This window comes from Asterias amurensis, chromosome 20, assembly GCF_032118995.1.
Source record: "Asterias amurensis chromosome 20, ASM3211899v1".
Lineage (NCBI taxonomy): Eukaryota > Metazoa > Echinodermata > Asteroidea > Forcipulatida > Asteriidae > Asterias > Asterias amurensis.
The window spans coordinates 11,899,743-11,925,563 of NC_092667.1; the positions used below are offsets into that span (position 1 = coordinate 11,899,743).

Here is a 25,821-nt window from a genome sequence, read left to right on the forward strand (position 1 = left end):
CACTTCAGAGGGAGCCGTTTCTAACAATGTTTTATACAATCAACCTCTCCCCATTACTCGTCATCAAGTAAGTTTTTATGCTAATAATTATTTTGAGCAATTACCAATAGTGTCCACTGCCTTTAAAACAGGGCCACTGTACAACAAAGCAAACTGGAGCCCAATGTATTTCAGAGCACACAAGGGAAATAAGCAACATTTTAACATGTTGAGAAAACAGCAAATCAAGGGTAGAAGTTCACATTAAATAATTTCAGGTTTGCTTACCAACATCTTCATGGCAGGTAAGCTTTCGGATGAAAATTACACAACCTCTCCCCGACTCTACTTTTTGAAATGAGCTCAACCCATCATAATATTATACAATTCGAGAGATTCGCAGCATTAATTTATAACTTTATTATTTACATTATTACAACCATTTTTAATCGGGGAATGCCAAAAAAACAAAAAAGCTTTGCTCCAAAAATCAAGTTTACAACATGCCACTTTTATAGTTCAAGTTTATAATTTAAAGAGAAAACCAAAGTCTACAATATTTAATGAATGGAACGTTAATAATAACAAGCAGTCTTTTTACATCCAAAGAACCAACTCATGAGTTAATCTTTCAGCAATGTTTATAAACTGACATTGAGTACATTTTGTTCCCAGTGCTTGCCATAACTTGATCTGATGCACTGACTTTTCTAAAGGTGAAGCCGTATCCGATTTTGCGGCTACAGCTACGGCTACGACTGTTGCTAAGGATGTTGCTAAGGACATCATACACCTCATAAACGCATGATAACGTGGAAAACTAGCCGTAGCAGTAGCCAAAAGCCGCCATTTCGGAAACGGTATATGCGTCTCCGTTTTTTATTTGAAACAACTATGGAAAGCCTCTTGTTACAAACAAACATTTAACTATTTACAGTCGAGGTACATATAGTATATACAAACAATGATAGTAATAAAAACATTCAAAAACGCTAAAGGTAATAACCCCCCCCCCAAAAAAAAAAAAAAAAAAAGAAAAAAAAAAGAAGAAAAAAAAAAGTACATAATAAAATATAATAATAAAAATAATATTAATAAGACAGAAATAGATAAATAGTTTTTAAATAACGTACAGAAACAAAAGTGAAAATTTTAATTTTAAAAATTAAACTTCCATAGAATACTCGACGAAAGATTTCAAAGAAAGGCTCTTAAATAAGACGAAGAATTAAAATATTCACTCCAGCAAAAATCAATTGTGTCCATAAACTCTTTTACGAAATGTTTCTGCAAATCTCCGGCAATGAGCAACAAGGTCTTTTTAACTGCGTCATCGTTGAGGGCGGTCTCATGTTGTTGTTTCACCAGCCAATCAGAAACTTCAGTGGAAAAACATCTAAAAATGAAAGAACTCTTGAGTCGTCCAATCGTATCGCTCGTTAGATCACGATCCGTTGGCGGGAACACAGCCCAGCAAAGCCCCGGCGTAGAGTCTCGAGCGCATCGGCCATTTCTGCAGAAACGAGAAAAAGTAAAAACCTTTTAGAATATTAAGAAAAACAAACAAAACCAGGTAAAAACCAAAAAGATGGATGCTTTTTATTACAAGAGAACCACCTTTTATCAACAACTCGAACCAAATTACATAGAACAAAAGAATCCCTTAAAAACCCGAATAACCCCTAATAATAATAGTAATAATAATAAATACAAATAACTAAAAAGAAATTAAATAAATAAGTAAATAAGTAAATAAGTAAATAAATAAATAAATAAATAAATAAATAAATAAATAAATAAATAAATAAATAAATAAATAAATAAATAAATAAATAAATAAATAAATAAATAAATAAATAAATAAATAAATGAATAAATAAATTAATAAATAAATAAATAAATAAATAAATAAATATTAAAGGAACACGTTGCCTTGGATCGGACGAGTTGGTCAAAACAAAAGCGTTTGTAACCGTTTTTTATAAAATGCATATGGTTGGAAAGATGTTTTAAAAGTAGAATACAATAATCCACACAAGTTTGCCTCGAAATTGCGTGGTTTTCCTTTTACTGTGCGAACTAACATGGTCGGCCATTTATGGGAGTCAAAATTTTGACCCCCATAAATGGCCGACGTGTTAGTCGACAAGGTAAAAGGAAAACCACGCAATTTCGAGGCATGTTTGTGTGGATCATTGTATTCTACTTTTACAACATCTTTCTACCCATATGCATTTTATAAAAAACGGTTACAAACGCTTTTCAAAGACCAACTCGACCGATCCAAGGCAACGTGTTCCTTTAACAACAACAACGACATCAACAACATAAAAAAACAAAAACAAAAACATCAAACAATACTAAATAAATGTGCTAAACTTCTTTACGAATATAAAACCCGAAGAAATATGAACACAATCAAAATGGTGGAGCTCATAATTTTGCTCGCAAAAAAAAAAAAGAGAAGAAGGGTAAAAGGTTAGGAAACATGATCCCCGATCGAAACAATTGCATTATGAATCGGACCAATCAGATCCATCGACACACAGCTCTCAGCAGCTGCCAAGAAAGTTTCCTGCCGCGCTAGTCTTCACTGGGTCAACTACGGTGGCCTCAAGAGGACAGGTGTCCAAATAAAAAAACATAACATTTTAATGTGTATTCTATTTTAAGAGCATGTTTGTGTTATGATGATTTGGACAGGGTGCAATACATGAATGTTGTAATGTAGAGAGCCAGGAACACCAACGTTGAGGCTTCACAAACATATTTTCAAGATTATTCAAATACCAGCAATGCTATTTCGAGAAGGAGCCATGGAAGAGTTGGTCCAATTTGATCGATTTGTTTCTTTAAAACTAGCGTTGCACTGGATTAATTACTCCTCAGATACAACCCCAAGTTACCATCCACTGTGTTTCATTTCCCAGTAGGAAAAGCATACACATTATTGTAAACGTATGGGTCATGTTACACGGGCAATTTACAGACAATCAGTTCCAGACAATCTCATAGAAGAGAATCCATTCACATTTGAATGTTCTCATAATTTTCTTGAGAATCGTAAGACATTTTTTTTAGAAATAACTATTGCTACCAAAGTGGTCCTGTAGCATGCATTGCAGTTGGTTGCCTCCAAGTTGCCTGCAAAAGTTGCCTCGTGTGACAAGGCTATAAAGTTCCACGCGGGAAGAACAGACTAAATAAAACCCGATCAATTTAGTATGTCATTTTGATTTACGCGATAGTTCGAGATATAACGGAGTCTATTTCTGTCTTTAATGGGCGATATATTTCCTCCCACTTCAGTTGCCTCATTATCGCTGCAAAGTCAATGAGGTACATCATAACGTCAAAGGTTTGTTTTAACGAGGAACTGGCGTCGACGTTGTTTCATCGAGGTCGTAATGACTTGTCAGTTATAGATGACTGGGTAGGGAGGTAGAGAGCCTGACGGGGGAGAGAGAGGCTGAGGCACGGGGGTCGTTGGCCCCGGAGAGTATAGGGGCTGAAACTTCACAAATCTCGGAGTTCAAACTTTGTACTCGCACGACACGTGTCGAAGATCATGCTGCCGAAAAATGGCTTGAGATACTCCGCCTTGAAACACTTTCGAAAGCATTTCACATCGCTAGGTCATGAGGTTGCGAAGGAAGGCCGAACACTAGACTTGATTCAAGTCCCATTCTCGTGTGAGAGGTCCCTAAGCTAGTACCCCCAACTTACTATGAAACAACCCCGTAGCATACTACAATGCGCGCTCGTCGTCAAAATGTGGTCCCGAGAATGGAACAGGTTTTGGAATGCAGAGCATCACAAAACAGTAGTTTCCTGGGGATGGCACGGGATCGGGACTTGAGTCAAGTCTAGCCGAACATAGGCTTATGGGTCTAGGCACACATTGAGGTTGATTTCACCTGGTGTTAGACATAGACCATTAAATTAGGAATAATATTTTAGAGCGACCGAGAGCGCTAAAAATAAAGAAATAAAAAGTCACATTGTCCAAATTAAAAGCTGAGAAGAATCAACTCGGAAATTCCTGCGAGCTAATAAATGTAAAAGTCTCCAGTTGTATATCATGACATATACTATTTCCATGCTGATTGCGGCAACATGTCATCAATATTTGTAAACGGTTTGTATTTCTTTGGACTCACTTTGTGATTTGATACTGTGTCTTTACTTGTGGGTGTTATGAGATCGTCGCTGACGGACACTTTTCAGAGCTATATGCACACGTGCACGTTTCTGTTAGCTATAGTGTTAGTGTTTGTTTTAATCACCACTGTAGTACTTCAATCGGAATATCTCTAAACAATTCTTGGTCAGAATTTACCCGGATGCTGGTCTGGTGCGACCTGACCCAGAATGGGTCAGTATGACCCAGAAATGTTTCAAGAGATTCAGCATCTGAGTTGAAATCCCATTTTTAAAACAGCTCTTCGAGTCAGCCTGGCCCTGTAGGTTTTAGAGTGCATATTACGCATTGCAAATTAAAGAAAGCTCAGTGCCACTAATTGGAGAGGCCAGAACAGGCTACCTCACGGGAGCAACGGAGGCAATTGCCCTCGAGTGTCCTGGGCCCAATTTCATTGAGCTGCTTATGCACAAAATTTTGCTTAAGCAAAAAAATCCTTGCTTAGTAAAATCAGATTACCGGCCAAGACTCCACTCAATTGTTATGCTAATTGAACAACAGCTAGTTACCAGTCACAATCAATGTATATGGCATAACATTTGCCAGTAACATGTGTAAAATAAGCGAGCTGTTTTGGTGCTTAAGCAAAATTTTTGCTTAAGCAGCTCTATGAAATTGGCCCCAGGCCCACTTCCCACTAATTCAGTATAGGACATACACAATTTCGATTCCCTCGTTGAGGTAGCCTCTATACCAAAGAATGTAGCGTTCTTTTACCGTTTTAAAAAGGCATTGTCCGTGCTATTAGAGGGAGCCGTTTCTCACAATGTTTTATTCTATCAACAGCTCTCCGTTGCTCGTTACCGAAGTCAGTTTTTATGCTAACAATTGTTTTGAGTAATTACCAGTGTCTTTGAACATGAACACTGTATGCGCCTATTTTGGCAGCTCTACCAAATGCCTACCTTTAAAGTTCAAAAGTATACCCGAAACTAAATTCATGAGTGTCATACCAACCGTCGTGAACCTTGTCCAGCATCGATCATTAATCTTCGCTTATTGAACGATGAGCGGCTCTATAACTATACTTCATTCAAGTCCCGTTCTCGTCTCAGAGGTCCTTAAGCATATCGCGCCAACTAGCAGACAAGCCGACTGGGACTTGAGTCAAGTCTAACCGAATAACCGACCAGCCCTTTTTTAGTATCGTGTCAGTCGTAAATGATGCGTGTAATGCTTACAGTATTGATAATTAATCTTTCCGGTTATTGAATGTCGACAGATGGTTCGACGTTAACCGAATTTCTAAGTGCCCTCTTTCAAAACTCATTTATTATTCCACTTCGAGCTAAAGTGACTTGGGGTAACCTATACACTCCAATCTTCCAGACTTAAAGGGAAATTGTACCCCTGTTATTGAACCTTTTAAAGGCAGTGGACACTATTGGTAATTACTCAAAATAATTATTCGCATAAAACCTTTCTTGGTGACAAGTAATGTGAAGAGGTCGATGGTAAAAAACATTGTGAGAAACGGCACCCTCTGAAGCGCCATAGTTTTTGAGAAAGAAGTAATTTTCCACGAATTTGATTTCGAGACCTCAGATTTAGAACTTGAGGTCTCGAAATCAACCATCTAAATGCACACAACTTTGTATGACAAGGGTGTTTTTTTCTTTCATTATTATCTCGCAAGTTCGATGACCGATTGAGCTCAAATTTTCACAGGTTAGTTATTTTATGCATATGTTGAGATATACCAACTGTGAAGGCTAGTCTTTGACAATTACCAATAGTGTCCACTTCCTTACATGTTTTAATTCTACACATAAATGTAGCTGTGGGCAATAAAACTTACATCGTGACAATTTCATTTCAAAAGGTGGTTGCGATGTTGAGATATCGCTCAAAATCAATATCGCTGAGTATTTCCACGCAGGAAGAATAATCACTATGGAGATAGGAATACCCAATCAGATTAAACTTTTTGGCTGAAAATCTGATGTCTTTTTACACATAACTGCATTACTTTGAAGATATGTTTCTCAACATGCTTTATACTATCGAGAGTTGCTTACAGGCCCCTCACCAAAACTTTGTACCGCTGTGGAGTTAAGGCTAGCTATAAACAAGTCAAGTTGATAGATATTGGTGACAGGTTCGAATCAACGCAAGGATGTCATAGTCTACACTTTGTCGTCTCAAAAGAAAATTTAAAATTGTTGGTTGGAATAAAATAAACATTTTCATTACTATTAAGGCACTATAAAAAATACTCCGCTTACAGCATCCATCATTCGATACCAAAACATCGCACGAAGAATTTCTCATCAATTTTCTCTTTAATTCTGTCCAGCACAAGATCAATTTTGCAAACCGTACATGTCGCTAAATACCAAGTTCGCCGTGCGAGATCCGGACGGGGGGGCTCGTTCACATTACCCCGCCAGCGGGTCAAGAACCGCCGTTGCCCCCGGTCCCCTGACGGGGAAAAGTCCGTGGGGCGCCCGGTAAAGATCCGCCTTGTCTTCGCAAGACTGGGCGCCGGGCCTAATGCTCGACTGTCCCACGCAATTAGGTTGCCTCCGCTCGCTGAAAGACAAGCAGCTGACATTTATAGAGCTCATATTTTCTCTCCTATGCAACTGGTTTATTGACCCCGTAGGCTATGCATGTCTGTGAGCAGCCGCCATCTTGCTTTTCCTGGGTGTCAAACTTCACAGGATGAGAGCGAGGTTGGAAGCAAAATAGTATGTTCTCTTGTGTGTCTTACATTTTTGCACATGATACATTTGCTGCAACATGGCGTCTAATATTATCACTTTACAAACGTCTTACTTTTCTACGGTCATTTCCTTCATCATAGAAGGACAGAGATTTGTCTCTGTTTCCATTAACACATGTATACTCGCTTAATGTAAAAGAGTGACAATGTTACGCTCTTGTCCGAGTGGTGTCAGTTTCGCTCTTTGAGAGTGAAAGTCAATCTGTGTCACTCTTTTTGAGTGAAATTGGTACGAACTTCACTCTAAATCGAGTTGAAAGTACCCGTCTTTCACTCTAAAAAGAGTTGTCCGCCATGTGGCTCATTGCAAAAGTGGTATGGCGTACAAAATGAGTTGTTTTCACTCGTTTTCATTAAGAGAGTACCTTTCCCGTACATCGTATTTTCGCATTTTAATGCCTTTACTGTTCGTTTGTACCGGTACTGTATTTGCCATCTTGTTAGTTTTGTACTCATGCTAATTTGCCATATTTGTTGAATGCGGACAAGACAATATTTAAAATGCTGATCTAATCTGATATTATCTATTGTGACCCCTTGTGAGAGTAATATAAACATACACTTTTAAATATAATTATGGCTGCTTACTACTAGGGACATTTGCCTGGGATGCATGGCCACTTGTGACTATTTCCTTTAAAATGCACCTGACTCTTCGACGATGCATCATTGCTTTAACCCCCCCCCCCCCATCCTATCGCCACACAATTCCTGCTCATAAAACTGTCATCTTGAAGGTGATTAGGACCAGAATGGGACCCTTGTTTTCTACGGCAGATAACTCACATCACTCATAAAGGAGATATATCTTGTGAAAGGATCTTGAGTTGTCAGGCAGACCGTGGATAACTCCACGGTCGAGTTGACACCGGGGGTTATAGAGTTGCTCAAGTATTGGACTGGAATGAAATTGATTGCTTCCTGGACTGAGGTGAACTAGTGTCGCCGTAGAGGGCGTTGATCATTATTGTGTCATTGTGGTTGTGGCACGTCACCCAAAGCTATGGCCATTTTCGGGAACCACGGCTTCGGCTCCAGATTCGGCTCATGCTAGCTTGGCCCCGCGGTTGTTTTGCCAACATTGCGCGTGCTTTGCGTACATGCTCAGGGCTTCAGACGAGAGAGCCTGAAGCCGAATCCAAAGCCGTAGCCGTGGATTCGAAAAGGACATTATTGTCAAGCCCTTGAGGAGCAGTGCTGCCTTGAAGACCAGGAAGTTTCAAGAGGCACCAAGAGAAGTACATGAAAGGAGTTTAATAGTTTCCCTCGTTTTACCTCTGTGCAGAATCAAGAAGTGGCTATATTGGGTTGGTAATTGAACCACCCTTTACTATGATCATTGCATGATGAGACTACGATTAAAGCTATAGGCCTAGGCCTACACGGCAATAGCACGAGAAGGAAATACTAATCAAAACAGTTTTCCCCAATCATTTCCCTTTTGCCCAAATTGAGACATCACTCGCCACCGTTGATAAACTCCTAAACTAGATCTCAACCGACGCGTGACGGCACCTCAGAGAAAACCCAACAAACCACACAGCCGATGATGGCACTCTCGGTGCCCGTGTATTCCCCCGACTACGTGGGCATCTCTTACGCCGGGTATTCGGTGCGTCTCCTCCCATCAGATCCTCTGGGGTGTACGGTGATAGTGTGACTGACCCTCGTGGCCCTCCTCCTACGTTTGGAGTATGGTCTCTCGATGACCAAGCTAGTTTTTTTGTACCAAGAGGCTTTCTCGATTTCTTTTGTGTTCGATCAACTTTTAATTGGCTGTTTTTATTAAACAAAGGTTTCTTCAACGAGAACACAACAATACGCCTCTCTCAATATTTATGCACGACGTCATAATTCTTACCCAAAATGAGGCTATGGGCGCAAGTCCCCCACTTGCAGTGGCTGCGCCCATCGCCTCGTTTTGGGTTAGCATTGTGACGTACCTCATGCATAAATATTAAGAGAGGCGTATGGTGCTCCGGTCTTCGTATGGATTCGAACCGAGTGACCCTGAATGTGTAATGAAGTGTCTTATTGATACGACTAGCAAGGACAGTTCATTCATCAGAATGACACAACAAGCTTCAAAAAAGTGACACGGTGACAAATAGCCATGGAGACTGAAAATGGGTACAAACTCAAAATAGTATTGTTATAATCACATAACCTTGCCTCACTGACCCCCTCCCTATTATAGAGGGAACCAACAACATGCCAGCATGTCTTATACTTCACGGAGGCAATTGCCTCAATGCCCTCCGGTCATTGCCTTGGTGCCCTTGAAATGCTCCAGTCGAAATTTACAATTTCCTCATAGGGTGTCATTTACCAAGCAACAAAAGCCTTGGTGCTCTTGCCCTTTCAAAAACGAAGCACATACAGGCCTGTGTTGATTCACAGAGAACTTAGGACTTGTCCTAACATGGGACTAGTCCTAAAAGATACTTTAGAAACAAACTTAAGGTTAGTCCTAAACTTTAAAGGACGAGTAACTCGTCCTAACTCGAGACAAAACTCTTTGTGAAATCCACCCATCTCATCACAATCAACAGCCGTCGATCGCACCACGACATACAACCGACGAATCAAAACTCAAACAAGACACTCTCCTCTGGAAACCCAAACCCTCGTTTGTCTGAAAGAAAATGCAAGAGAAATATTTCCATCTTAATCGCCAACAATTCGCCGTCCCCACTCAACACGAGGTGATCCACAACAAACATGACGGTGATACCATCCTACCGAGGAGGAATCCAAACCGATCCGCGGCGTGCATCCGATCCGTCTGCAGCCATCACGCCCCCCGGGATACCTTTCAACAGCTTCTAAAGTTTCCCTTAGTTTTGATTTCTAATCCGTGATATGTCATGACTAGGCTGAATGGAAAGGAGGGGCTTCGCGAGTTTAAGTTTTGTTGAGTCCGGAGGGGGGATAGAAAGTGTCGCCACCTCGCCATTTTGCCTTGCGGGTAATGAACTTGTACAGAGTGCCGACCGAACGGTAATAATCTTTTCTTTTTTTCAATTCATTTCATAAGGTTTATTAAAGGCAGTGGACACTATTGGTAATTACTCAAAATAATTATTAGCATAAAACCTTTCTTGGTGACGAGTAATGGGGAGAGGTTGATGGTATAAAACATTGTGAGAAATGGCTCCCTCTGAAGTGTCACAGTTTTCGAGAAAGAAGTAATATTCCATGAATTTGATTTCAAGACCTCAAGTTTAGAACTTGAGGTCTCGAAATCAACCATCTAAACACACACAACTTTGTGTGACAAGGGTGGTTTTTTCTTTCGTTATTAGCTCGCAAGTTCGATGACCGACTGAGCTCAAATTTTCACAGGTTAGTTACTTTATGCATATGTTAAGATACACCAACTGTGAAGGCTAGTCTTTGACAATTACCAATAGTGTCCACTGCCTTTAAACAAATCTAAAAAATCTGCGCTAGAGATCCAGCTAACACTTTTCACTGTTTGGAGAATGGTAATAAGGCCCCAACTAATTAAATTGACAACAAATATCATCGGTTTGACCGTGCCATTTCTTTTAAAGACAGTGGACACTATTGGTAATTGTCAAAGACCAGTCTTCTCACTTGGTGTATCTCAACATATACATAAAATAACCAACCTGTGAAAATTTGAGCTCAATCGGTCGTCGAAGTTGCGAGATAATAATAAAAGAAAAAACACTCTCGTCACACGAAGTTGTGTGCTTTCAGATGCTTGATTTCGAGACCTCAAATTCTAAACTTGAGGTCTCGAAATCAAATTCGTGGAAAATTACTTCTTTCTTGAAAACTACGTCACTTCAGAGGGAACCGTTTCTCACAATGTTTTATACCATCAACCTCTCCCCATTACTCGTTACCAAGTAAGGTTTTATGCTAATAATTATTTTGAGTAATTACCAATAGTGTCTACTGCCTTTAACCAACAGCATGTGCTTAAAATAACACATTAAAAAAGGGTACCGTTTAGTGAAAAAACAACAACTTAAAATACACCTTTAGGATAAGTATTTTAACAGGGAAAATTAAAACAGGGGAAAATCATTTTTTGACAAAAGAGTGGATGGAATACATTTGGAAATTGCATCGAGTTTACCGAATCTTAATGTTGGTCCCATCCTTACACAATGTATGGCCCTTTTCGAAACCACGGCTTCGGCTTTGAATTCGGCTTCAGGCTCCGTCCTCTCGTCTGAAGCCCTGAGCATGTACGCAAAGCGCGCGCAAATTGTGTTAGTTTTTACCTGGTTTTTACAGAGGGAGTCTGACAAAATTGGCTACATAAAGGTCTGAACTACTGCAAATTTAACATGAAAAAGAGTCAGTTTTTTAACAGGTTAAATATTACCTCTTTCTAAAAAACTATGTTACTTCCGTCTCGTTTTGATGTTTATGTTGTTAATACGCATTGTTTTATAATTTAAATGATCTTATTATTATCTTCCATTGTTTTGTAAAGGCATCCCAGGCCTATAAGTTTGCTTTAATGGGCCATGCCTCCATACAGTCTTGTAACATCCTATCGCTTGTATTTGTATATTGTGTTTGTATGGAAATAAATGTTGATTGATTTGATTTGATTTGATTTATGCTGAAAAAGAGTCAGATTTACAATATTTGTCCTCCCAACCTCGCTTCGAGTATACTCATTTGAAGGAGTTGAAATCAATATGGCTACATCGTTTTTATACAGGCCTATTATCGCACTATGAGTACATTATGACAGCAATATCAACATCCATAATAGCTTGTCCGTGCTTTCTCGATCATTCCTTTCTATTAAGCCAGTGCTCTTGTTACCAAAATATTACCAGTTAGCTTTACACGTTGCGGTTTTACCGTGTTGGGACGAAGTTGCGTTGCCGCACGTACGGGCCGCGGGACGGGGGCTCGGTACGTGATGTGGCTCGGTGAAGGACAGATCACGGACTTCCGAATCAAAACAACAATTTCAACCTAGTTTGTGAGACTTATTTCATTGATGTCATAGATGAAAGCAAATCGAAGGTTATGAAAATATAGAAGTAAAAGTAAAACATTGTGACTGTGCCTTTTATGTTTGTTTCATATTTGTTTGTATTGCGCAATACTGTATTTTGCAATGGCGAAATGTGTTCATTTCTTTTGCAAATTTTGCTTTCAAATGGTTAAAAATACATCAAAAAATAATCTGGAAAAGTTGTAAATAGTGGTGGTGTTCCAAAACGGCTCGGCAAAAGTAAATTAATTTTTACAAAGTAATTCAGTAAATTAGAAATACATAGGCCTAAAAGGCCCAATTAGACGAAACACAGATTAATTAGTTTGTAAAAGATGTGCTTCAGAAAACAGTCTGCAAACAAAGCTTTATATTTCGATTATTGTTCAGGCAAGAAAAATAAGACTTGCTCCATTTCTCTCTCAATAGTACACCAGATATGATCGAATGTTTGCACGACCATTTACAATTACTCCTCTATATCATCCTCTGCTATACGGTTGCTGGTAAAATAAATAAAAAAACAGTGCGCATGAATGTGTATTGTATACAAGTTTGACAATTAATGATGTCAAATCAAACCAACCTGTGCGCAATTTCATAAAGCCTGAAAGCACAAAAAGTTGCCAAGCCCAGAATAATATTGCTTAGCAGAAATAGGTTACCAGCCAAAACTACATTAAGTTTGGATGGTTTTGCCTGGTGCTCACTCAATTTTTGCTTAGCAAAGAAATGTGTCAAGCAGTAACAGCTTTATGAATTAAGGCCCTGTAACCATTGAGGTTGAAAACAAAAGCTCTATCTTTCTTTCTCAAATAATTAGTAACAAAAACTACACTCGAGGCTTTATAGGGCAATGGAACCCGTCAGAACACGACGAGTGGTAGCGGAGTGACGGGACCTACGGGATACCGGCTTGTTGGCCGGTAAGGCCCCGAGGCAACACGGCATATACATCAAGCGGGTGCCGTACGCTTTCGACTCCGGGTACCAAAATAAAAGCCAACCCATCAACTCTGATGGGTACAATATGATTTAGATTGCCGAAAAATAATACTTCATCTTTTTTTATAGTAATTTGACTGCCTTATTGTTATTATTTACATTGTTTAATTATCTAAAAGAACTGTTTAAGTCTACCGAATTCCGAAATCAACTCGGCAGTAGCATAACACTTTTGGTATTCTCAAAGACCAGTAATCTTACTTGATGCATCCCAAAATATGAAAAAGTAATAACTCTGTGGATATTTAGACTCAATATTGGTAATTGAAGTTGTAATAATGAAAGAAGAAACACCCTAGTTGCACACATTTTGTGCTTTCACAGATGCCTAAAAAGGCTTCAGGCCTAATGTGTTTTAAAATTTGATTGAGAAATTAATACCTCTTTCTCAAAAACTATTAGATACCTTACTTCAGAGGGAGCCTCTTCACAAAGGTTTATAGGCCTACTGTCAACAGTTCTCTATTACTCGTTACCAAGTAAGTTTTTATGCTAACAATTGTTTTGAGTACTACCGATAGTGTATGTGCCTTTAAAGAGGTTATTTTTTAAAGACACTGGACACTATTGGTAATTGCCATAGACCAGTCTTCTCACTTGGTGTATCTCAAAATATGTATAAAATAACAAACCTGTGAAAAATTTGAGCTCAATTGGTCGTCGCAGTTGCGAGATAATAATGAAAGAAAAAAACACCCTTGTCACACGAAGTTGTGTGCGTTTAGATGGTTGATTTCGAGACCTCAAATTCTAAATCTGAGGTCTCGAAATCAAATTCGTGGAAAATTATTTCTTTCTTGAAAACTATGTCCCTTCAGAGGGATCCGTTTCTCACAATGGTTTATACTATCAACCTCTCCCCATTACTCTTCACCAAGTAAGGTATTATGCTAATAATTATTTTCAGTAATTACCAATAGTGTCCACTGCCTTTAAAGTCATGCCTCACAGTTAGAGCTAGCCCTATGTATTTCTTACTTGAAGTTCAAGGATACCAACCATGGTGTCACGGCGTCTACAATTTCAAACAGATTTTCAAGGCAGAGCTCGAATAAAAAAGAAGATGACAACAAGATCACAGGACTAGTAACTTGAACTGAGGTTTATAACTGAACCAGAGATGTATTTTACATTTAAATAAACTCTATTTCTTTGTTTTCCATATGTTTTTTATTTGCTCACCTTTTTGAAAATATTGTTGACACACTCTGATAATTAACCAATAGATTGGTGCAATCTCTTTTATCCAATTCATATGGTATTTATTAATTATAAATAAAAAGTAACTGATCTAAATGTTGGTGAGATTGTTACTGTTGGAAAAACTACGCAAAATATAAATAATATCATTGAGAGCATAAAACTAACTTTAAAATATTCTTTCATGAGCTGTATATAAAGGTCACCGATAGAGGGTGTTTAGTCTTTGCAGGTGTGAGCCGTTCACCGCTTCGCGAACCAGGCACTGTCCCTGCGGCGGCTACACGGTCTCGCACGGCGGGCCAAGATCAAGGGGTTACGGTACCGGACGCTGAAGAGTGACCCGGTGTCGATGCCCCCATCGGTCAGGTGTGTTTGTATCAACCAACTTCAAGAGTGACCCACGCTAACTCATGTGTGGTCTGAGAGAGGCTACTTATGGTCATTGTCTCCAGCTTTTGTCCGGTTAATTTATAAGGTCATGAAAACAAGGTCTCTTCATAAATCTAGCCCGAGTAGGAATTAATGACAACAAATCAATTTTTACCCTTTTTAAAGCAGCCTAAATCATTTTTACAGTTTGTACACGAAGCTTTGGTTATAGTGTTTCATTTCAAGGATTTCAATTTAAAAAAGTTTGACGATGATTTATTTCGATTGTTTAAAGTGGGTTTTATTTTTGTTACACAGTTTTAAAATCCATTAAGCATATTATATCAAACACGAGTAAAAAAAAAGAGTATAAAACTTATTCGGTCTTTTGAAAGTAATAGAATATGCATAATGTACTGAAAATGTTTCGTCAATTGTTTTCCTGAATAAAAACAATGAAAGAAAACGATCTCTGAATGTCAAATAGCAAATTAGTCTGACGTATTTTTGGTGCGCTAAGTCAGTACTCAGTGCTGCCTGAGTGCACTCTGGGAACACGACCAAGATGGCACAAAGACGGAGACGACGGAGGCAATAGTCTTTGTTGCCCTTGACTAAGACCGGATCCGAACGGCTGCGGCTACGACCGTTGCCAGGGGTGTTGCTAAGGGCGTCCTATACTTCAATGCATGACGACGCGGCGATCCAGCCGTAGCCGTAACCGTAGCCGCCAATTCGGATACAGCCTTAGCCTTGGTGCTCCTTCAAATGTGCCCGTAGACTTCAATATTTTCCAAAGTGCCCTGTACAGAATGAGCAAAGTCTGACCCTTCTCAAAGATGGGTCCATTTTCATCTGCTTCAGCAGTTGCTCTAATAACAATAATCTGCTTAGCAGAAATGAGCAGGATACCGGTCACAAATTGTGTAGGTGTGGCATGGTACTTTGGCTGGTAACCCTATTCTGGTAGCGGTTAGCATTATTTCGTGCGCTTAGCTACTTTTGTGCTTATAATATAGGGTCCAGTTAACAGCAGGATAAAGGTATACGGAACCCCAGACTGCTAGTTTGTCCTATTAAAACAAACCGCGTCCACTTCAATACTACTTATTTCTATTACTTACGAATCATTAATCATCACACGGGACCTATATGTTAAGATTGTTTAATGTTTATGATATATACAAAAGCTCTTTTTAATGGCGCTATAATGATGTGTCTGTCTAAACAGTTTGATCAACTCTCGAGAGAGGGGGAAGAAAGCTCGGGGTTTAATGGGGAGAAGGAGCAATTATTTCCCGTGTACAATGTTTGAGTCTGACCCAATAATCTATGCGTCAATTCCAGCCTTCTCTTGGTCGCCATGTTGGTCCATTGACCGATTTAAAGGGACGGTACCTACATTTTTATTAATTTTATTTTTAATCTTCGAACAGTAAAACATCTTGACTAGTCCAGGGACCAGAGTAAAAACAAACTGTCATCAAAAGATGTGTCTTCCACATTGGTTTTTAACAGAGAACCTAAACTCTTGCTAAACTCCAAAATGTTAAAAATGTAAATTGAAAATCGATGTTGGATCTTGTTTTGCGGCTAGTTCAAAATGAACTTGTGTTCTATAGTTGGAACCATTGCTTTTCTTAGTTCTTTTATACATGTACACAAGACACACGGCTTAATGTCCCACCGGGAGGACAAAGGAATTATGGTTGACTCATCAAACACACAAGTGCCTAGACCGGGACTCGAACCCACACTCTGCCGAGTCAGGAACACTAGAGCTTGAGTCAAGTGCTCTTAAACTGCTCGGCCACGACATACCACATTTAAAATAAATCATACAATAGTTCCAGTGTTATCCTTTCTGTATAGAGTCAGTTTATAGACGAGCAGATACCTGTTCGAAACGTCAAGAACACACCTGCTTTTTTCAGAGCCAGCACTCCCTCAAAGGATGGTTGTACCCGCAAGTTTACTATTCAGTGTTTAAAGTTACTTCTTATTTTTCACACCATGCATGCAAAGCTTCAAACACCATTAACCTTTTGAGCATAGCCCCTTTAATGACTTGTTCAGTCTGTCAGCGTATGGGCTCGTGGATGGCGAGAAATTTAAACAAACATTACGGTCCAAAAGAACTGATAAACTTCAAGAAAAGCGACGGGCATTATTACTCTCGATATTAGGTTTTGATGAGCTATAAAACTCTATAAAAACTATAGAACTATGAAACTTGACTGGCCAAAAGTGCAAGTCGTGTATTGTATTGCTTTTTATTTTGTCGCGTAGATGCGGCACTTGGTTTGTTTACATATCAAGAAATTAGGGGAGAAAAGCCATGCTGTAACAAAAACATTTTGGATGCATGGTCCGCGGTCACTGTACTGCACGGGCATCAACAATTCTTCTTGTAAGACTTGTAAAGTGAACGTTTTTCTCGAAGACTTTTTCAAATCTGGCATCAGAGAATGACAGAAAAACTTTCACAAGGGATTATAAGAAGTACTGGAAAGGAAGACAATGCGAGATGGAACATAACTATTGCTGCGACAGTAATAATTTTTTTTGCCTCTTCGTAGCTGGTCATCTTTATCTTTGTTATGTCTTTTCCCTCTTCTTTCCTTCTCAGCGCCTTGTATCCTTTGGCAATTTGGCGCTTTATAAATACTGTTATTATTATTATGATTATAAATTATGTTGAAGAAGAGTCTGTGATGAGACCGTTCTTTGAACTTGGTTGTGACACAAAAATGGTACCCACCACACGGCTGTTTCTACGACCATCCGAAGGACAGCTGGTTCCTTGAGCAACAACAAAGCCTAATTCCCTAGAGCCACTTAAGCAGAACATAGTGATTAAAGGAACACGTTGCCTTGGATCGGTCGAGTTGGTCTTTGAAAAGCGTTTTGTGACCGTTTGTTATAAAATGCATATGGTTAGAAAGATGATGTAAAAGTAGAATACAATGATCTACACAAATATGCCTCGAAATTGCGTGGTTTTCCTTTTACCTCGTCCAATAACACGGTCGGCCATTTATGGGAGTCAAAATTTTGACTCCCATAAATGGCCGACCGTGATAGTTCGCGACGTAAAAAGAAAACCGTGCAATTTTGAGTTATACTTGTGTGGATCATTATATTCTACTTTTAAAACATCTTTCTAACCATATATATTTCATAACAAAACGGTTTCAAACGCTTTTGAGTGACCAACTCGTCCGATCAAAGGCAACGTGTTCCTTTAAGAAAATACTGCTAAGCGACAATAAGTAAGATACCAGTCTCAAATTGTACACGTGACATGGCATTTTGGCTGGTAACCTTTGGCTAGAAGCACACTGTTGTTGTACTTGGATTTTGTGCTCGAGCAGCTCTATGAAATTGGGTCCAGAACTTGAGTCAGTCGACATTGTGGCCATCAAGACATCCCTCGGAAACATTAGAACAAAATATCAATAGAGAGACGTAAAGATGCTAAGCGTAAACATTCCGCTTAGCATACAACTTGCCAAAGACGGTGGTTTAGAGTGTATAGGGAAAGGCAACGGCCTTGGCAATGGATGCTGCTGTATGCACATGGGCCGATCAAGGATACTTTGGGCCGATCAAGGATACTGGCCCGATTAAAGAATTGTAAAGCGACTTAGCATTGACAGCGTGAACCTTGAACCCAAGCTATAGGTGCACAACCCTGGGCCGATCAAGGACACTTGGTCCAATTAAGGAATTGTAAAACAAATATGTGAGCATTGGTAATAATAGTGTAACCCAAGCTGGGTGCACTAGAAACTGGGCCGATCGCAAAATAAATATTTAAGAAAATTAAAGAACTACTGTAAACGATGTATGCATTGACGTAAACCGTAAACATAAGGCAAATATGCACTCAAACTCTGGCAATAAAAAGTGCTCAAATTAGTTGACATACATTTGATTTTCGTACCAACGGTGGCATTTCAGAATATGATTTCCCACGATGCTTACTATTATACTACTACCGTCTTTTCAAAGAGGCTTTTGGATAAAACGCTTACACAACCTTTTGTCTGTGTCTTTACCAAAGTATAATCTTTGGTTTTTCAGTTCTTTATAAGAAAAGGTGATTGATTTTTTTTTATTTGATAGAAAGGAGCAAGTTTCACATTCTTGAGTTCACGTGTTCCATACTTCATTAACACCACTGACTGAAGGTGAACTTTCCCCGTGACCATACTAAAACTAATAACACATCACTCGGGGCAACCTGACCCCTTTATTAACCCTAAGCTAAAAACAATCAGCCTAGAATAATAGAATTGATTATGGAGAGAAAAGAAATGAAACAATCACACACGCAACCCCACGTCGCACGTGTTTGGGAGCCCAGTCCAAGGTGGCTTGCACCTCTCCGCACGCGCCCAGGTACGGCATATGGGGTGTGTGAACTACGACACCTTTACAACAGCCACGTCCGGTGAATATTTTTAAAGGCACTGCAACCGATAAATAAAAAAAGCTAGGAGTAATCTTAAGGTGTACATGTTACAGTGCAGGGCTGGGACTCGTCCTTAGTCCTATAAGATTAATCCTAGTTTAGGAAGAGTTTTGTTAAATCGACGGATGGACACGTCTGATAATTACCCAAAATGCATATCAGCATAAAAACTTACTTGATGGCATCGGAGAGTTCGTAGTTTAAAACATTTTGAGAAACGACTCCCTCTTAAGTTTCATATAGTATTTGTGAAAGACTTATTTCTCACTAATAATTTTGAATCTGAGGAAGACTTCAAGCCTTAAACCTTTCTCATTCAATCTGAAGGCACACACATTCTGGGTGGTTTTTCTTTCATTATTTTCTTGCAACTTCGATAACCAATGAGCCAAATTTTCAGAGACTTGTTATTTTATGCATAAAATGTTTGGATACACCAAGTCAGACTACTGGTCTTTGACAATAATTACCAAAAAGTGTCGGTTCTATTTCACTAAGAGTTAGGACTAGGTCCTAACTTAGGACTAGTCCTGTAGGAGATATTAAAAACTTAAGGCTATTCCCTAACTCGAGATCCCAAATGTTCACAGGTATGTTATTTTAGGATGTTGAGATACACCAAGTGTGAAGACTGGTCTTCGACAATTACCAATAGTGTCCAGTGCCTTTAACGAGCTTTCACCATTTTTGGGCAAACGAATCGCCTGTCTAATTAAAAAGTGGCCGTGAGCGGACCATGAGAGCGCCACGCTGTGACGGCACTACGTACCATCGGGCATCGCCCCGCTATTGTTTTTGTTCTCGTTCTGTGGTGATATTAATAGCAAGTCTATATTAAGTACACGTGCGGCGTATGCTTACGGGCATTGACTGCTAAATACGAGAAAAAAGGTTAAGAAGAGGTTTTTGGGGGAGGTTTGTTACTTTTTATAGGGTATCAAAAAGGAACCAATCTGGCGGGAGAAAAGTTATGGATTTTGGCCAGATCGCAGTCATGAGCAATACTGAGCTCAAGCCAAGCTATCTTACAGTGTGAACTTTCAATTATGCATTTTAAAGGCACTGGACACCTTTGGTAATTGTCAAAGACCAGATTCTCACTTGTTGTAACGCAACATATACATCGTCAAACAACAAATCTGTGAAGATTTGGGCTCAATTGGTCATCGAATTTGCAAGAGAATAATAAAAGAAAATACACCCTTGTTGCATTGTGTGCTTTCAGATGCATAATACAAGTAGAAGTATAGTATTATTTGAGTGAGAAATTAGCCTCTTTCTCAAAAACGTCGTTATTTCAGAGGGAAAAAATTGCACTGTCTGATTTTATTAACTGTTGATATTAAAACAAAATGGGGATCCATCTCAAAACCTGTTTATCAGGCGTTGTTTTCAAATCTTGAATTTGTGTAGAAATTATGACAAAATAAAAACAATTCTATAATAGGCCAAAACTAATTTGCCAGGCATCGGAATCGCCTGGAAAGTGCAATGCTGTTCTTGTTGTAAACAAAAGCATTTAGACCAAAAGCATTTTTCATAAAGTATTACAAGTTTTTCCAAACAAAAACCAGCCCCGTGGTCGGTCGAGTTAAATATATATTCAACTCTCTCTGTCATCGGCAGCCGTTGAAAGCCGCTGACAGCCCGGCGGTTCGCTCGGCCTATTTGTGGTCGGCGTACGGTACACCTCGGCGTTTACACCGACACCGATATACAACCAACACTTTTAAGATGTTTCTGGTCGTGTACTTTAAGGGTATAAATACATCATTCACACTCGGTAAAAAGGTCTAGGGGTTCCAGCGGCTCGTACTATAAACATCTGTAATTGCCCTTTAAATGTTTTCTATTAATATTTAAGTACGATTTTTATGGTTGTGTTGACTTAGCTTGGTGTAGCATGTAATATCTTGGATTGTACTCTCGTTGCGTCAGTGTGCTTATGTTATAGCTATTGATGTATTTCTTGGTAAATTTATTGACAAGATTATCTTTAAGATTTATACTTTTATGAAAGGGCGCACCACCCTACGGCTAATGCATAATGGGTAGGTCTATAAGTAAAACTATTACGCGTGCCAAACATTTTATTCCACTACTCGTTTTTAAGCGTTTTCTTGTATTATCTGGTTCTAGTCAGTGTTTTTTTTTAAGACAGTGGACACTATTGGTTATTGTCAAAGATTAGTCTTCACAGTTGGTGTATCTCAACATATGCATAAAACAACAAACCTGTGAAAATTTGAGCTCAATCGGTCGTCGAAGTTGCGAGATAATAATGAAAGAAAAAACACACTTGTCGTACGACGTTGTGTGCTATCTGATGCCTGATTTCGAGACCTCAAATTCTAAACTTGAGGTCTCGAAATCAAATTCGTGGAAATTTACATCTTTCTCGAAAACTATGTCACTTCAAAGGGAGCTGTTTCTCACAATGTTTTATACTATCAACCTCTCCCCATTACTCGTAATCAAGAAAGGTTTTATGATGATAATTATTTTGAGTAATTACCAATAGTGTCCACTGCCTTTAACATAAGGGATGGAATTTCGTGTTTTTATATTTGACGATGAACTATATTTAATGAAATGAAATGAAATTAGAGACCCTTTGTATCGTGCCTGAGTAGTCTCGCCTTCACCGGAAGTTATTTAGTTTCTCTTTTTTGACAGATAAATTTATTTTAATATTCTTTTTTTCAATAAAAAACATATGGCTGTAGGTATGAAGGCCCACATTCATTTAGAATGCTTAAATTCTTTTAAGTTACATTAAGCTACCGGTTGAAACATCTCTGGCGCAACTCGCGTTTGTGTTTGATTAAAGAAATTGTATTTTGTTAGTAAACAAAGAAAAACAGATTTCTCGTTTTTTGTTCTTCTTTCATTCATTCATTCTGACCCCTGCAAAATAACCCAGCACTTTGTAAACAGTGGTACGTTGTAATATCATAATGAATGACAAAAGAGGCTATCGGAAAGTGAAACTTTCAATGGGATAATAAACACCAAGATGGCATCAGCAAATTTCTCTACTCATAAATATTGGTTTAAAATCTAATTAGGATTATGAACTGCACAAACCGAGTAACTTATAGACAGTAATAATTATCTAGTCGTATTGAAATCAGTGGTTAGCTCGGTAGAAATCGAACCCAAAACCCTGTGATTGCAAGTCCTGTAGTCTAATCGCTTGACTCTTTCCTCCGTAAATACATCATTTTACTACTTTTGTTTAATTTATTTATTTTATTTTTGTTTTAAATCTTCGGACATAATTCTTTGTTGGCAGGGGCCGTCCAGGGTAAGGCAAAACTTTTAAAAGCTGTCATCAAAGCGGTGTGCCCTCCCAGACCCCTCCAACAACACTTGGGACAGTTTTGTTCAATCGACCGGTAGACACTAAGATCTCACTTCCTTTTCTTTAGCCGAAGTTTAACTGGAACTGTCTCTAGCTACCGGGCAATCTCGGTGGTCTAGTTGGTAAGACACTGCTCTAGAGTTAGGCCTACAAGTTGTGAACAAATATTGTAACCACGGGCTTCGTCTAAAACTCAGAAAATACAGATTTTGTTCAGTAAAGACACTAGACACCATTGGTAGTTGCCAAAGACAGGTCTTCTCACTTGGTGTATCTCAACATATGCATAAAATAACAAACCTGTGAAAATTTGAGCTCGATTGGTTGTCGAAGTTGCAAGATAATAATGAAAGAAAAAACAACCTTATCAGACAAAGTTGTGTGCTCTGCAGATGCTTGATTTCGCGACCTCAAAATCTAATTCTGAGGTTTCGAAATTAAATTCGTAGAAAATTACATCTCTTTCTCGAGAACTATCGTCACTTCAGAGGGAGCCGTTTCTCACATTTTTTTTTTACTATATCAGCCTCTCCCCATTACTCCTTACCAAGTGAGGTTTTATGCTAATAATTATTTTGAGTAATTACCAATAGTGTCCACTGCCTTTAACACCGTACAACCTCAAGATAAATAGCCTTAATAATCATAGCTTTCGGTTACGCTCCTTTTTGTTATAGAAGGTTGGGAGGATCGTACACTTACTGCATGACTAACACTATTTCCTCAAAATTGAAGTCACAGGATCAAAAATATGATAAAACGAAACAAATTCACAAACACAATTAAAAAAACACACACAAATAAAAACAACAAATATACAAAATACACAAGCGATTTCTAATGACCAACCTATGTAAAGACGTACCCATCTCAAAAGATTAAAGAAAACATTGTTGTTCTTGTACTGTAGTCATTTGAAATAAGCCTTTTACAAATATATGAATATATTTAATTTTGTATAAAAATAAACGAACGCCAATATGTCTCAACCTTACATATACAGACTGGATTAAATGACGATATCGGACTAGTGAAGAGACAAAATGACGCACATACTTTTTAGTTTTTAATTTGCTTTATCAACGGAAGGTGAATCTGCGAAACAAAACTAACCTTAACTGGGTGCAGGTATCCATCAGCCTTCAGTCTGTGCTTCCTATCCGAGTTTGGTGCCGTCAGATCACCGTCAGCTCCCCCGTCAGGTCTCGACTCTCTCCCCGCTCTCATGACGCTAGTGACGGCTCCAATCTCCGGCACGTCTGCCTCCCCGTCCAATGTCTTCATGAGATGGGCAATATAGGTAGTTGCGAGCACCAAGACGTCGAGTTTAGAGAGTTTGGTGTCTGGAGGAACGGAGGGCAGAGATTTCTGCAGGTCGAGGAAGGCATCTCGGAGCGTCTTGACACGGGAGCGTTCACGGGCAGCGTTGCAGACCACTCCGCACTCGTCCACGCTGCAGCTGCCGGTAGACGACGGGGAGGAATTCGAAGCAATACGGTCGGTCGAGGCTGCAGCCGCGGCGGCAGCAGCAGCGGCAGCGGCAGCGGCTGCTGCCGAGGCATTGCTCGGTCTTCCCCGTCCACGTTTGACGGGCTTGGGTTCTAGGTCTGATCTGGAGTCGGCGGTGATACCGGGATCTTTGCGTTTTCTGCCCCGTCTCTTCGGCTTGGCTTGGTCGGTACCTTCTTGGCTGTTTTCATTCCTCTCGCCAAGGAGGGTCAGTACCGTGGCCTCCATTTGGTCTGGGTCCAGCAGTAATTCTGGCTGCTTTGTCATCTTCGGCGTGTGGAAATCCGTGTATTGTGAAAATAGGCCTTTCATTGACAAAACGATTGCCCCTTTTTTTGCAAGCTGTGTGATTAGCAGCAGTATTCGAAGAATGTTCTGCCAATACAAAAAGGTCCTTTTATTTAAAAGAGACCTATACACACATTGCTACTAACAACAAGGGAAAAGATATGTTCGGCGAAAACGTCCTGCTACGTTTCCCACTGTCGTGTCACACTCTACTCTCAACTCCGCCGCCATTCGTGATTTTTATAACTTCACGACAACTTTGTCACGACAACCCAAGCGACCAATCACAGGTAGTCTTTAATGGCAGAACCAGCAGGCGACTGCATTTCCACATAGGGGTGTACCACTCAGCTCCTCAGGCGAGTCGACTTTGAGGGTGAACTTGAAGCAAGTGCGGGGATCGGAGAACAGCTTGAGTCTCGAGTCAGTGCCGGGAGCGCAGTTCGGTGTTACTTGATACTTTACACGGTGGTGTGCTTGCAGCCTGCCGCGAACCCTCCAGCATGTTGTGAAGTGTACGGTCAATGTTAAATCATCATATAATTTGCGGTTTATACTTGTGAAAATATAGAGTTGACCGGCGACTACAAGCATTTTCAAGAAGACAAAAAATTATATAAAAAAGTAGAGTAGCAGTTTGTGTGCAAACATTCAAGGACTCAATGCTTTGTCAAATAAAGCCAGCCTAAGATTACAGTTTTGTCTGCATTTTTATCTGACACATAATATAATGCATCTCTCACTGACTACATTTAATTTACATTAAAAACAGGTTAAAACTACAAGTTTCACAGTTTAATTTTTTGACCCAAATTCTTCGCTATTTTCTGTGCATTTTTTTCTCGTTTTGTATTGTATTTGTATTTGTAAATAATACTCGGGTGGGGGCGGGGTGGGGATGGCAAGGGGACGGTATTTTAAAACGACCACTCCATGAACCCCCATCAAAAAATAATTACCCCCAAAAATGATATTATTATTTGCTCTTTCCCCGCTGCAAGCTTAACGGGGAAGCGAAAGGTCCAAAGATCGGCAGCGCAAAATTTTTTTTAACAGCAAATCATATGCATAAGTTAACGCAACACGAGGTCACACTTTACTATCTTTATAAACTTAAAAGAGTGAAAAAACACCACTTTTTACATTTCGAGTTGTCCCTCATATACGGCTCTTCAAAAAGAGTAGTGCTCATATCACTCTTTTAGAGGGGTTTCACTCCAGGACAGAGGGGTAAAATCGCTAAAAAGATGCAAACTTCAATCTAAAAGAAGACAACTCGAAAAATTTGTCCCCCATACGCCTCTTCTGTTTACACTTTTGCATTTAGAGAGGTTCCTACAATCGACTTGGTGTACATTGGTCTGAAAAACAAGATGGCTGTAATATAGCAAGGGTTTATAATCAAACCTGATACTCAAAATGTTGTTATTGGTGTACAAAAGTTCATTTTCAAAGTCAACGTTAATTAGTAAGTCAACGAGCTCCACTTCCCTTCATTATGAACACCACTGACTGAACGTGAACTTTCTCTATAACCATGAAAAACTAATAACACTCGGGGCAACCTGACCCCCTTATTAACCCTAAGCTAAAAACAATCAGCCTAGAATAATAGAACTGATTAAGGAGAGAAAAGAAATGAAACAATCACAGCTGCAGACCGAGGCGTGTGATTGTGCTGCGAGCCAGGTTCAAGGCATTGGACACG

The 25,821-nt window shown here is 39.4% G+C and overlaps 1 protein-coding gene across 1 annotated transcript; it reads right to left on the minus strand.

Moving 5' to 3' along the window:
- Positions 1 to 996: 996 nt before the first annotated feature.
- LOC139952387 (uncharacterized) lies at positions 997 to 24,290 on the minus strand. The gene is made up of 2 exons (XM_071951503.1): positions 23,430 to 24,290; positions 997 to 1,492 (listed from the first exon to the last, which is right to left on the minus strand). The coding sequence occupies exons 1-2, from the start codon at positions 24,135 to 24,137 to the stop codon at positions 1,424 to 1,426; spliced, it is 777 nt and encodes a 258-aa protein (XP_071807604.1). The 5' UTR covers positions 24,138 to 24,290; the 3' UTR covers positions 997 to 1,423.
- Between the last annotated feature and the right edge of the window lie 1,531 nt (positions 24,291 to 25,821).